Consider the following 15,628-nt stretch of genomic DNA (forward strand, 5'->3'; position numbering starts at 1 on the left):
TATAAGCAGAATGTAAAATGGTTCAGTCACTATGGAAAACAGTTTAGTGGTTCCTCAAAAAGTTAAACATAGAATTACCATAAGATCTTGTAATTCCACTCATCGGAATACACCTCAAAGAACTGAAGACAAGGACTCAAACAAGTACATGTACGGGCATGTTCATAGAAGCCAAAAGGCTTCTATGGTTCACAAGAGCCAAAAGGTGGAAATAACCCAATGTCCATCACTGGATGAAAGGATAAACCAATTGTGGTATATCCATTCAATGGAATCTTATTCAGTCATAAAAAGGAATGACATACTGATATATGCTACAACATGGACAAATCTCCAAGACATTATGCTAAGTGAAAGAAGCCAGACCCAAAAGGACACATGCTGTATGATTCCATTTATATGAAATATCCAAAAGGGGTAAATCCATAGAGACAGAACATAACACAGACTGGTGGTTGCCAGGGGCTCGGGGACTGCAGGGTGAGGATAAACTGCTTAATAGGTAGGGATTTTACTTTGGAGCAATGGAAATGTTTTGGAACTAGATAGAGGGGCTGGTTGCACAAAATTGTTAATATAATTAATGCCACTGAATTGTTCACTTTAAAACGGCTAATTTTATGTTATGTGAATTTCACTCGACTAAATTATTAAAAAATAAAAGCCTATAGGCAGATGTAAATATTAGTAATACAAATATCCAGAATATGGAAGACAAATCTTTCTCAGGATATTAGAAACTGAATAAGAAGGGATATCTATTTTTTTCTCAAAAAAATTTCTAAAAAGAGAGTCATATACAGAGTAAAGAGTCCTTACTAACTAAACCAGAGGCTAAAGGGAAAAATGAACTATAGACAATTCTGACTAACATCTCTGAGAGAAAATTGACATGGACTTTTCTAGAAACATCTTTAAAAAATCAAAATTCAGCAAGAAAGGAAACATTATTCTTAATATAAAAGAGGAAATAAGAAAGGAAGAGAAAACTTCTGGACAGAACTTTGGACTTGAAGGAAGAGGGGAAAGTAAACCAGTCTTCTGGTTTTCAGTTTAACTTACAAATCTCCTTAAGCAAACAACAAAAAAAGGGGTACACGGGTAGATGATGTTAAGCAACTACTTCCCTCTTCCCTTGGAGGAAGTTATTTTTATTGTTATTACAGTATGTATCCGCCTTTGCAGAAAGTTCACTACAGGTATCCTGGCACAGGCTGGACAACTCTTTGCGGGGTATGCTACGGAGGAGGACGGCTGTCAAGACTAGATCAAGGTTTTCAAACTTGAGTCAACAGAATCCTGAAGGTCCTCAAGGCTGCTAGAGTGAGGGAGGAGGAGTGAGAGGAGAAGGGATGGAGCTGTTGATGCCCCAGGCCTCTATGCCCATGTCATTCAGAACAGGTTTGCTTTTACCTTTTAAAAATTGGGATTCCATGTGGAGACTTCACTTGGAAAAAAATTCTGCTGCTAAAGAAAAGTTTGAAAACCATTGGACTGGATCAAGGACTCCTAAACCTGGCTGCTCAACAGAGTTACTAAAAGAGCTTTTTCAAATTACAAATTCCTGGGCCATACCCCTAGACCTAGTGAAATAATAACTCCCCAAAAGATTCTTGTGCAGCAGCCCAAAGCTAGCCTCGGTGTTTGAGAGGCACTGAACCAGATGACCCTTGCCTCCCTGAGAGCCTATGACAAAATAAAACTTATATGGGTAGGCAGGAATCTTGGGCAAAGAGCTGGTGGTAGCAGATGGAAAAAGAGAACATAGACAGCTAAATCACTAGAGTCTAATAAGAAAAGAAAATTGGTAAACGAGGAGCTGGCCTAGGACCAGAAGTTCCTCTGGAGGTTTAATTGCCTGGCAATTATCTCACAGCCTACCACAACTGTCCGTACTGGTGATGGTAGTCAAAATGGTTTAATTCAACTGCCAAGAAAGTATAATGTCAGCCACATATGTAATTTAAAGTTTTCTAGTAGCCAAGTAAAAGAAACTGAAAAGAAATGAAATTGATTTTAATAATATATTTTACTTAATTCAATATATATCCAAAATAATATCATTTTAACATGTAACTCAGTATAAAAATTATTAATAATATATTTTACCTTTTTTTTTTTTTTTTATTAAGTCTTTAAAATGTTACAGCACATCTCAATTCAGACTAACCAGGTTTCAAGTACTCAATAACGATATGGGGCTAGTGGCCACCATATTGTATAGTGCAGGACTGATTAATGAAAGGTCAATCTATGTCCTTTTAAAATTGATATCCAGTTGGAATAAAAACACAAAAAGTCCACGAATCACTTTCCTAGCCCTAGAGACTCTGCTCCTGAGGCTAGTCAGATAAAAATTTTGTCTGCAGATATCATACCCAACTTCACATCCTCAACCCTGACCCCTCTCCTTCTTCCCAGCAGCGGAGTCTGTATTCTGGACATTTTCCCCAGAATGTCCTGCTCCCAAAGCCTATTCAAAATATCTAAAACTAAATTCACCATCTTTCTTCAAAATAAAAAAAATCAATTTACCTCTTGATTTTCCTGTTTCTATTAGTCATCTAGGATCAAAATTTCAGAGTCAAATGCTTCCTTTTCCTTTATTCTACAAAAGTACCAAGTTCTATTTATTCTTCCTTCACAACTTCTCAATCATTAGCCCTTTCCTGCCTCTATTCTACCTGCTGATCTGTTCAGTATACTGTTAACCAAATACATATACTTAATATGCTATGTAGAATGTCATTTCTCTTCAGTGTCTCTGTAATGCCTGCCACTCAGCTGTGAATTCAAGACCACACACAATCTTGCTCCCACCTCTATCCCTGGCCTATATCATTCCAACCTTATCATTCACCAATCTCCTAGAAAAGCCTCTATCTAAGGCAAACTACCCTATTCACTCTCTCCGAATATGCCTTATAATTCCTCATCTCTGTTATTTTATGACTTTCTACCCACCTGGAATGCCCTCACTCCAGCTTTACCTATCCAAGTCATTATTCCACAAATATTTATGTGTCAGGTACTATACTAGGTACTGGAGATAGAAAAATTATCCTAATCTCAGTTTCCACACTTAAAGAAATCTTCCTTTATATGTCAATTATACCTCAATAAAGTTGAAATTTAAAAAAAAAGGAGAAATCTTCCTGACTATGTCAAAACAGAAGTGGTTTTGTATTGTTGAGTTATACTTAAAAGGCATATAGTCCTTACAATTTGCTAATTATCAATTTTTCCTATAAACATCTATCTTCCCAAATAGCGAGTGGCTTTCCTGACAGCATGGACTAGGGTAATACCAGTACGTTCTCCCTGGTGCTCAGTAAGCAGCAGGTCCTGAACTCATATTTGTTGATTGACAAGTATCTGTAAAAGAGAGAAGAGCCTGTGGAGCAGGGCTCTACCTAGAAAAGAGGCTCCTCCCCGCCACCCAGTGATACGTTGGCAAATTAGGATCAGAGGTGAGCGGGGAGGGCCTGCAAGCTGAGGAAAGCACTTGGGAAGTTTCACTTTTCCAATTCCATTTGCAAAGAAATTCAGAATTGGCAACACTTAGTTGGGATCAGTTATCCTGGCTTTTGAACTTCAACAATATAAGCTAAGTGATCAGCTTTAAAAATTCGTTCTTGGCACTAAATGAAAATAATACCACTGGTGATGTTTAACATACATGCATAATATCAGCCCTAAAAAGATAACTCACCACATGTTGTGTTCAAACACTTTGGCTGGGTCAGTTAAAATTCTTGATCCCAGAGGGGCCACGGGGTGATAACCACTTTGGTATCTGTGTGGCACCTTTGTTACCCTTAGACAGGAAATAGAATTTCTCCAAATCACATTCATCCTAATCAGTACCTGGAAAGTTACAAATGAATAATTAGTCAATATGGACTAAACAGTGTATTGTTTATCTAATAGCCAAAAACTGGTCCAAAAGGTTTACAACCTGAGAAACAACACGAAAACTAAAAATTTTTAAATGAAAGATGGGCATGATAGTTTCTCTCCTGAAGTATTTTCAGGCCAAGAGAAGGGAAAAGAATATTTACAGTGTGTGACATTGGCTGGCATTCTTTATAAGTCACAACCTTGACCAACTTTGCTTTGTTTGGTATTTGCTTATTTAATTTTCAGCACATGGCCAAAGCATATAAGCCCAGAATCTGGATTTTGTGTATTAAAACCTTTTTTAAAGTGATTTTATTATTCTGTTTTGGGAATTTTAGGCCACAAACTTCTAGGGAATATTACGTGACCACTAGAACAAAAACCCAAGTATAACAGCAGAATAAGAAAACAAACGTATTAAATCTCATTCTCTGGGCTGAACTGAATAATATGAAAATTAGTCAAATAAATAAATACTGTATTAAGATAGGATCCCAGTAACGCTTAATTCTAACAACTCTGTATACATATATTTTTAAGATTAGTCAGTAATACATTTGCAAAATGTACAAAACGCACGCTTAAATCCTAATTCAAGAGGAGAATCACCAGCTGATTAGCCAAATCCATCCCCATTTCTTGAAGAATAACTTAAACATTTAAATAGTATGTCATCTTAATTATGTACTGGCAAATATGTCGGTTTAAAATCTTTATGGAAAAATATCAAAATGAAGCTCTATGGAGCTTTTTTTCCCCAATAAGAATCCATTGTAATACTGCTCAGCATTTCACTCCCATTCAGTTGTTGATCACAATATTCAGCCTAATGCTGTAAGCTGTCAGGTAGAAACAGATGCTAAAAGGTGTGTATACATAATACGCATTAGAGACTATCCAAGGTGCTATTAGGCATAAAAGTGACATGCATTGTATACCCTCTACCACCTTACTGAAAGTCAATGGGTTTCAAGACTGTGAATTCTAAAATGAACTGCAGAATGTCAAAAACATCTCATTGTGCTTTTAAACATAAAATTCAAGATTTCCCTTTTAGAAAAAAAAAAAGGGCTTAGTTATACACACCAAAAAGACTGCAATGGTTCCATTCAAATGTGACTAACAGTGATGAGAAATGAAACATTCAATAGCTAGCGCAGATCTCCTGTTTCTTGTTTGTTTTTCCTTCTCCACTAAAAGCAAGCTCTATGGCGGAGGCAGATGAAACTAAATGCTCCGCCTACCACTACCTTTCCCCTGACGTGCCTTTGTTCTTTTCTTCTGCCAGTCTTCCAGGTAAGACTAACAAAACCCTACCTGCACAATTATTTTTAGAGCTCTCTTTCTGTACTGAATATTATTCAGAAAATCTTCTGTATGCTGAAGAGTAGAAACTGATTATATCTAGAAAGAGAGGCAATTCATGCTCAAAAGTGTAAAATGACATAAATGTTTTCCACCCAGGAAAGCCAAATCAAAATGAAATTTCAATCCTTAAAATAATCATGTGATACTTATCTATGTCCATCTATATATAGAAGAGGAAGAGAGGGAAAAAAAGATAAGAGTTTCTCTCACTATAAATGACCGAGAACCTCTGTAGATAGTTGGAGACAAAAAGTCGTAACCAGATTGGATATTAGGCAATTCAGGAAAATGTCAGAGAAGTGTGTGCCTGGCAGGCTGCTAGCCCGTAGAGAGAGCATAGTGTGGCCAGGGCTGAAACGTGTGACAATTTGTCCTGCTTAGGACAAACAGCTGCTTAGGCAGCTGTTTTTCTAATTAACCACGCAAACATCTTTATCTATTTCATTTATTTATTATCTGTAAGAGTCACATACAGCCTTGCATTGCTCTTTATCTTTTTTATTATATAAGTATATAATAAACTTACATAATAAATATAATATAGATAAATAAAAAATAAAATTATATAAATGGCTTCTCAACTAAATTGCAAGCTTCTAAGAGCAGCACCAAGCTGCTCGGGACTTAATTAACTGACTGAATATACAAAACTGATACTTGTCTGACATAAATCTAATTGGAAGGAAGTTACTTCATATTTTTCAGGGTGGCTCCTAAGATCCTTGCAGTGTGGAAAAAGGAAGTGACAAAAGAGTGTGACAGTATGAAAGCAGCTATCCAGTTATATTGACTACAATGATTAACAAATATGTGCTTTATGTTATGACTATCATGATAGCTTAATGCTTACTAGGTCATGGTTCCATTTTGTGATGGGAAAAAGAGAGAAGGGCAGGGTCAGTCCCAAACAGAATTCTGGTAGGGGAAGTTGGTTTCTGCCAGCAGAGTGTCCCACTCTCTTTGTGTACCCTCTCTTAACTTTCTTTTGGCATCCCCTAATTTGAATACAAGTTTAACTAAGATATTATTTGCATAACGAAACTGTATGGATAAATAGTATTTTATTTGAAGTATTTATACACAAAGGGGTATAGCTAAAAATATTCCATTCACCCAAAGCAAGGCACGAAAGGAAGAACTGAGGAACTAAAAACAGATGGGACCACTAGAAATCAAATATCAAGATGGCATATTTAAACCCAACCACATCAACAATTACATTCAATGTAAACAGACTCAATTAAAAGACATAGATTGTCAATTTGTATGAAAAAGCAAGACCCAACCATATACTGTCTATAAGAGAACCACTTTAAATATAAAGATATAAATAGATTAAAATTGAAAAAAGAGATACCATGTAAACACTGCATGAAAAACTCGTGGAGATATATTAACAGACAAAGTAGACTTTTTAAAAAAAGACTATTACGGAGACAAAAAGGGACATTTAATAATAATAAACCAATTCATCAAGACATAACAATCCTAAATGTGCATGTACCTAATAACATAATTTAAAAATACATGAAGCAAAAATGGACAGAACTTTTTAAAAGGAGAAATTAACAAATTCACAGTAATACTTTGAGATTTTAGTACTCCTTTCTCAGTAATAAATACAACAACATTCAAAAACAAACCATCAAAAAATCAATAAGGAAGGGCCGCCCGGTGGCGCAAGTGGTTAAGTGCGGTGCTCCGCCGCGGCAGTCCGGGGTTCACCGGTTTGGATCCCTGGCGCTCACTGATACACCGCTTGTCAAGCCATGCTGTGGTGGAGTCCCATATAAAGTGGAGGAAGATGGGCATGGATGTTAGCCCACGGCCAGTCTTCCTCAGCAAAAAGAGGAGGATTGGCAGATATTAGCTTAGGGCCGATCTTCCTCAAAAAAAAGAAAAAAAAATCAATAATGATGTAGAAGATTTGAACATTATCAATTTGATCTAAATGAATTTATAGAAAGAACATTATACCTAATAGCTGCAGAATACACATTCTTTTCAAGTGAACGTGGAACATTTACCAAGGCAGACCATATTCGCTGGGCTATAAAACAAATCTCAATAAATTCCAATGTATTAAAATCATACAGAGTATGCTTTCTGACCATAACAATATTAAATGTTCATATTTTTGATGAATTGACTCAATAATAAATATCCTCCTTATCTCTGGTAATAGTCATTTTCTTGAAGTCTAGTTTGTTTAATATTAATATACCCCACCAGCTGTCTTATGCAGTGTTGTGTTTGGTATATCTTTTTTTAAAATGTATTTGTGTATTTACATTTAAAGTGCTTCTCTTATAGGAGCATATTGTTGATTCTTGCTTTTTTATCCAAACAAAATAATAACATATCTGGAAAAATCCCCAAATATTTAGAAATTAAGCAACACATTTCTAAATAACCTATGGGTCAAAGATTTATATGAGTTAGTAAATCTTAATGTAAATTAGAAAATATGTTGAACTGAATAATAATGAAATCTTAAAATATAAAAATTTATGGGATGCACCTAAAGCAATGTTTAGAGAAAAATTTATAATTTTAAACACTTCTATTAGAAAGGAAGAAAGACCTCAAATCAATGATCTCAGCTTCAATCTTAAGAAACTAGAAAAACAGTAAATTAGATGCAAAGTAAGTAGCAAGAAGGAAGTAATAAAAAATAAAAGCAGAAATCAATGAAATAGAAAAGGGACAAAACAAGGCAAACTAAAGTCAAAAGCTGGTTCCTTGAAAAGATTAACAAAACTGATAAACCTCTGGCAAGACTGATCTCAAACACTTGTATTTCAGAAGACACAAATTTCTAATACAGGAATGAAAAGGAGATAGACCCTATAAATATTGAACAGCTAATAAGGAGATATTATGAAAAATTTTATTCCATTTAGTAGATGGGATAAATGTCTTAAAAAACACAATTTACCAATAATAACTTACCAAAACAGCACAAGAAAAAATCTAAACAGTCCTAAATTTATTAAACAAATTAAATTTGTAACTAAAAACAAAACAAATATTACAACCACTAGGATAGCTATTATAAAAAAACACACACAGACACAACAGAAAATAACAAGTGTTGGAGAGGATGTGAAGAAATTGGAACCTTTGTGCATTGCTGGTGGGAACGTAAAATGGTGCAGCTGCTACGGAAAACAGTACGGCAATTCCTCAAAATATTAAACATGGAATTATCATATGATCCAGCAATTCTACTTCTGGATATATACCCAAAAGAAGTGAAAGCAGGGACTTGAAGAGATATTTGTACACCATGTTTATAAGTGTCCACCAAAAGATGAATGGATAAACAAAATGTCCTATATACATAAAAGGAATATTATTCAGCCTTTAAAAAGAAGGGAATTTTGACACATGCTACAACATGGATGAGCCTTCAAGACATTATGCTAAGCGAAATCAACCAATCACAAAAGGTCAAATGTATCATTCCTCTTACATGAATTTCCTAGAGTAGTCAAAAATTTAGAAAGACAGAAAGTAGAATGGTAGTTTTCAGGGGTTGGGGGAGGGGAGAATGAGGAGTTAAGTATTTAATGGGTATAGAGCTTCAGTTGGGGAAGATGAAAAAGTTCTGGAGATGAATAGCTGTAATGTTTGCATAACAATGTGAATATACTTAATGCCACTCAACTGTACACTTAAAAAAGAAACTTAAGACCGTAAATTTTATGTATATTTCTTCCACAATAAAAAACAAAAAACCTTCCTACAAAGAAAACTGCAGGCCCTGATGGCTTCCCTAGTGAATATCAAACATTTATGGAAGAAATAACACCAATCTTACACGGACTGTTTCAGAAAACAGAGAACACTTCCCAATTTGTTTATGAGGCCAGCATAACCTAGATAAGTAGTACACTTGTACGAAAAATAAAGGTTTGAATATTGGTCACATTGTTACAATGCAGTTTTCCCACAAACTTCATGCTTCTCATTATAGTTTCAAGTTATCAAGGTTTGTCAGGAAGAAAACTTGAGGCTATCTAAAAGGGTAAGTTTTCTAGGCATGTCTTGGTGTGCTTTAATTGCTAAGGCTGGTATTTAGTTTGAGTTACTCCAATTACTCCAGTTCAGAGTAGAGAAATATGAAGGCAACACAAATCTCCACAAATCCTTGTTAGGATGTTTGAGTTTTTATTTACTGTTGGAAGCAGCCGAAAAGTTTGTAGTCCTGAGCCTTCACTTAACTTGGGTCAAACTAATTCTGCCATATCAAATTCTAGCCCATATAATCAAGTGGTATTTCTTTTACTTACTTTGCCTACAGGTTCCCACTTCCAGCTCACCATCCTATGGTGGTTCTTCCTCTCAAGTCCTGTCAAGGTCAAAATGAAACACAGTGAGCATGACTTTAGGGCCATGGCCCTCTGAAATGTCAATGCCAAGACTCAGTCATGAATAGTTAATTGGCTAAAGTATTCACTAAGGAACAGAACCAGAAAGGAACTGAAGTTCACATAACTATCAGAGTGACAGAATTTCATTATCAATAGCATTTATTATGCTATCAAGTATACAAAGGTATGCCAGGAAGAGCTGACTATTTTAGAATGCAAGGAAAAGAACAAATGGATAAAATGACTTGGGCTCCACACATAGTATGGCAAGCCAAGGAAAAGATAGTTTTATTTATTGTGAGGAAGATCGGCCCTGAGCTAACATCTGCCAATCCTCCTCTTTTTGCTGAGGAAGACTGGCCCTGGGCTAACATCCATACCCATCTTCCTCCACTTTATATGGGATGCTGCCACAGCACGGCTCGACAAGCGGTGCGACGATGCGCGCCCGGGATCTGAACCGGTGGACCCTGGGCTGCGGCAGCGGAGCACGCGCACTTAACCGCTTGCGCCACCAGGTCGGCCCCAAGATGGTTTTAATACTTATCAATTTTCTGGGCCCACCAGTACCACCACATGTGCTATAGCAAAAGAAGAGGCTTTGGTATAGAAGGACAACATGTGGGGAAGAGATCTCTGCCTCACCTCCAAATTTTGGGTAGATGCTTTGCTTTCCACTAAAGTGAAGCCCTTTTCACAATGATTCACGCATCTGCCTTACCGTATCAACAAACTATAACATATTCTACCAGAATAGGTAAAATGTACATACAAGGATATTTCATGTCACAAACATGAAAAACTGTTTCTTAAATAATTGCAAATTTTGTTTTTGTAGCGTTAACAGTTTTAAGTACTTTTTAAATAAAAGGATGATTTTAGTTAAATATTCCATACTATATTTTGCAAATTGAAAAAATCTTTGAGGAAGTAAAGCACCAATCTCAATTTATCTTTCATGTAAATCTCAATTAAAAAAAAAGTTAAGGGGCTGGCCCTGTGGCATAGTGGTTAAGTTCCGTGCACTTCACTTTGGCAGCCTGGGTTCAGGGGTTCGGATCCAGGGTACAGACCTAAACCACGCATCAAGCCATGCTGTGGCAGTGACCCATGTACAAAATAGACGAAGATTGGCACAGATGTTAGCTCAGGGTGAATCTTCCTCCATCAAAAAAAAAAAAAGTTAAGTATTTACCATGTGTGAGGCCCTTTTTGATGCACTTTACATGTATTATCTTGTTTAACCTCTATTTCCCTATCAAGGGGTACTATTTTTATACCCATATTACAGAGGAAAAACCCATACAGGATGAAGTAAAGTAACATGCTTAAGGTCACCCAACCAATAACTGATGGGGCTTCAATTTGAACTCAAGTAGTCTAACTGGAGAGCCCACACTCTACCTTTTTTTTTTCTTTTGTTAACATCTTTGTTACTCACATACATACTCTCACCCATTTGTGTTCTACTTTTATACACCACACACGCAAGAAGGATCACAGTACTGATTCTCCAGTCTTGACTGGGGTTGCTAATTTGTTGTAACTGATTTAAGGAGGCCCAGAAGTCCTCTCCTGTTTCTTCTCTTGGGCCTTATTCAAATAGCAAGCAATGCCACTGGGAGACACCAGTCCCCAGATTTAAGAGAGCATAGTTAACCTCTTTCCAGTACCCAAATCTTAAGATTCAGGCTAAGTGCTCTAGCATCACTTAAATAATGTAACATTTAACATCCGGTTCTTTTCACTGGTCTTTTCCTTTTATATAGCTGAGGGGTGGAGGCAAAGAGGACTTATTTCCTTTGCTGTTGCTTGCTTGATCCTAAGATTGCTTTCTCACATCTCAATACTACTAGAGGAGAACCAAAGAACTAGAGCAAATAGTACTGCTGTGTGTACTATCCTTGGAGCACTTCGCTGGCTCTGAGCACAAACTATTTGTAAGGCTCCCCAAGAATGATTCCCAGTTGTCTCGGCTCACTGAAATCTCAGGGAAAGAAACTGCCGTTAATCATACACTACATGCCTGCCCTCCATTTAAAAGTTAACTCCCCTTCGATGTTCCCTGGGTTCTGAAGCATCCTTTAAATATATAAATTAGTGAGACATTCATGTTTTTACCTTTGTGACTGTTTAGCTTTTCTTCTCAGCTGGGAAGCTGGTACAAAGGTTTCATTCAGAGGAACAAACATCATCTAGATAAAGCTGCACTAAACATTACCTGAGAGGCTGGCATTAATGAGAGCAAATTAAAGTGCAATTGTTGCACTGTTTTGGATAGCAAAAGCCAACAGGTAAGAAACACTTAAGTCTCAACTACGCTGTGGTGAAAACTGAAGCTTCAATTAACCCTGGCAATTTCAGAGGACTCCGAGGGTGACCATCTGCGAGGCAAATGGCTCAGGCAACTCATACATCTTGTTTTAATCTTTCTTTGGATGATTATAATTTCAGAGTATAAATAAGGTTATTAGCAAGAACAGAACAACAACAATAATTACAGTAAGTATTTGCAGAGCACTTTTGTCACACCATGACGTCAGTCACTCTGCAGCTTCAAAATGGGGATCTCATGGTCAGTGTTCGCTCTCCATGACGACCCTTAAAGGTGGCCACACCATGTACTCCCTCACACAAAAAGAGGCTACTGGGACACACAAGCTATTCTTTGAAGGGATTTCATGTAAATCCATCTCAAAGCTGCCTCACTCCTAAATATCTGAAGAGTAGACTGTTCTAATTACTCTGGAAATTGTCTCCAAAAACATTATGCTGGACCAGGATGAAATCTGTTTTAGCTCATCCACCTGGCATTTCACATTTGTGTGTGCTATAGTAACTTCTGGAGGCACTCATCAGATTTAGTGGGCTGAGAAAGGGTATTAAAGGTATAAGGGGTATACTTTATGCGTTTTCAGTCCTTACAAGTTCTAGTAAAAACTCATATGGATGAAATCAATGGAGTTTTGCCCTTAATGAGACTTCTGTTTTCCTATTTATTGCAAAGGTTTCTATCCCTAGGTACACTAGATGGCAGGAGAAGCTTGTACCTGTATGCAGGATTTACCCAGTCATGTTTGGACTAATGTATCAATAAGGCTGCCCTGGCACAAACTGGAATATCATAAAAGATTCAATTCATAAATGAATGTTAGATACCAAAAATCTGAAATACAACATTAGTGAATAAAAGTGTCCAAATGAATGTATTTCCATAATTTCAAAAGAATGTAGGACTTAGGTAGGCAGAAGTTATAGCACTGTGTAAATTCCACACAGTGATGCTGTGTACAGAGGAGGAAAAGGGCCTGGTTCTTTTTTTTTTTTTTGTGAGGAAGATCAGCCCTGAGCTAACATCTATTGCCAATCCTCCTCCTTTTTTTCCCCAAAGCCCCAGTAGATAGTTGTATGTTATAGTTGCACATCCTTCTAGTTGCTGTACGTGGGACACTGCCTCAGCATGGCCCGACAAGCAGTGCGTCAGTGCGCGCCTGGGATCCGAACCCGGGCTGCCAGTAGCAGGGTGTGTGCACTCAACCGCTAAGCCATGGGGCCGGCCCCAGGGCCTGGTTCTTGATGGCATTATTGAACAGGTCAAGCAATGATTACCACCTTCCTCTGGACTTCTTGCTAGGGGAAAAAAATAAATCCTTATATATTTTAGCCACTATTAGGTTTTCTGTTATTTTCATCTGAGAGGATTCTAACATATAATATCCATTACTGTTAAGTCCTGGGAATCCAGGGACAAATCTATTTGGTTCCTGCCCTCAAAAACCTTACCATCAAGTAAAGAAGAATGAGATGCAAACAAAGAGTCCTGACACGTGTAGCAGAGGGGGGGAATAAGGTGTTATTAGAGCACAGAGGAATGAATGATTAAGTCTATTGGTAGTGGCTAGGTGGAAGCAACATCTGTGCTGGGTCTAGAAGAATGAGTGGCAATATTCCAAGGAGATAAGGGTGAAAGCCAGGCATCTTGGGCAGAGATATTATCACAAATAAACACAAAGAAGTGTGAAAGTGTATGGTATATTCAGGGAACAAAAAGAAATTTGGAAAAAGATGCTAAGTAACTTTGGAAATCAGTAGAGTAAGACTAAAGGCAATAATTGTAATAAGCACTGTACTCTAGTTGATAAAGGGTTAACAATTCTCAAACCTCTATACAAATATACTGAAACAGAACAATTAAGAAATAGATAGGAGATGGTGGGAACCAGGTTTTTCACTGGGAGTGGAAGATTACAGACAAGCAAGGGGAGAAGGCCAGACTAATCTATATGGTAATGAATTAGAATCGAAGTCATCAGTATGAACTCATGTTTATCTTAATATAAATACAGATGTTATATATAGAAATATTTGTAGATATGTGTATATACACGGGCTAGTATACACACATGTATTTCCTTACTCTGCCAGCTGAGAGCGCTAGAAGCAACAACATCCCAGTAGCAACAAGCACAGCTACCACCCAGATCTTGGTTTCTAATACCATCCTCTAATAAAAGAAACGAGGGCTCCTTAGAGAAATAACTGATGCTAGGATTGGGGCAGGCAATATATAAGATGAGCCTGTAGCATCTTATAGTGCCAGAAAGCAAGGAAGTCATCAAAAAAACCCCCCACAAAAACCCCACAATAATAAGGGTATATCAAAAGGACACAGGAGCCAATGGAAAGAGCTCCCAATGGCCAAAGCTGAAACACTCTGAGCAACAAAATAAGTAAAGTAGTTTTGGATTATAACCCAAAATATAAAATAAATATCCATGTGTCCATACTGATATAAATAATTGACTGAATAAATAAATAAATGGGGGAGAAGAGACAAATCTCCCGTGCAGAAGAATTCCAACCAATTTATGTAGATACTCCACTTTTAAGGAGGTGGAGCATAATGCGTCATTCCTTAAGTGTGGGCTGTGCATAGTAACTTCCTTCTAAAGAGGACAGTCTGGAAAGGGGAAGTGACTCTTCAGTGGAGAAGCACGATAAACACTACCTTAGCCAGGTGATCAAGATCAACGTCAACAGAGATAAGTCATGTTGATGGTATGTATTCTTGATATGCTGTGATGAGAATGGCAGTTTGCCTCTGTATCTTCTTCCTCCCCCAAACCCATAACCCCAGTCTCATCATGAGAAAACCATCAGACAAACACTAATTGAGGAACATTCTACAAAATACCTGACCAGTACTCCTCAAAACTGTCAAAGTCATCAAAAAACAAGTTAAATCTGAGAAACTGTGAGAGCCATGAGTAGCCTACGGAGACATGATGACTAAATATAATGTGATATCCTGGACAGGATCCTAGAACAGAAAAAAGATATGAGGTCAAAACTAAGGAAATGTAAATAAACTATGGACTTTAGTTAAGAATAATGTATCAATACTGGTTTATTAATTGTGACAAATATACCATACTAATGTAAGATGTTAATAATAGCTCGGTATGAAATATATGGTAACTATCTATACTATTTTCACTATTTTTCTGTGAATTTAAAACTGTTCTAAAATTAGAAGTTTATTAAAAAAAGTAATGGTTCAGAGGTGAGCATGTGACTAAATCTGTCCAACAGAATGCATCTTAGGTCTACTGCTAGAGATTTTGGGACAAAGATGATTTCTCATAACTGTTACCCATGAAAAAGGAAGCAGGAAGCCCTGAAGCTGTTGAAAGCTGTATTAGTCAGCTCAGGCTGCCTTAACAAATGTATAGACTGGGTGGCTTAAACAATAGAAATTTATTTTCTCACAGTTTTGGAGGCTAGAAGTCCGAGATCAAAAGGCATCAGGGTTGGTGTCTGGTAAGGCCTCTCTTGCTGTTTTGTAGATAGCTGATTTCTTGCTGTGTCCTCACATGGCCTTCCCTCTTGCACACTTGTGGTGAGAGAGACAGATCTCCGGCATCTCTTTCTCTTCTTATAAGGACACAGTTCTACTGGATTAGGGCCCCACCTGTCTGACCTCA

The 15,628-nt window shown here is 37.2% G+C and overlaps 1 protein-coding gene across 1 annotated transcript in view; it reads right to left on the minus strand.

Annotated features, from left to right (window-relative positions):
• The window catches only part of METTL8 (methyltransferase 8, tRNA N3-cytidine), a 90,233-nt gene that overhangs the window by 46,236 nt on the left and 28,369 nt on the right, over window positions 1-15,628 (minus strand). Inside the window, 2 exon segments of the mRNA XM_014785859.2 lie at window positions 3,713-3,867; window positions 9,564-9,622. Coding sequence (XP_014641345.2) covers window positions 3,713-3,867; window positions 9,564-9,596 — 188 coding nt within the window. The 5' untranslated portion in view covers window positions 9,597-9,622.

The sequence above is a fragment of the Ceratotherium simum genome, chromosome 9, assembly GCF_057802395.1.
Source record: "Ceratotherium simum simum isolate JZ-2026a chromosome 9, ASM5780239v1, whole genome shotgun sequence".
NCBI classification, from domain to species: Eukaryota; Metazoa; Chordata; class Mammalia; order Perissodactyla; family Rhinocerotidae; genus Ceratotherium; species Ceratotherium simum.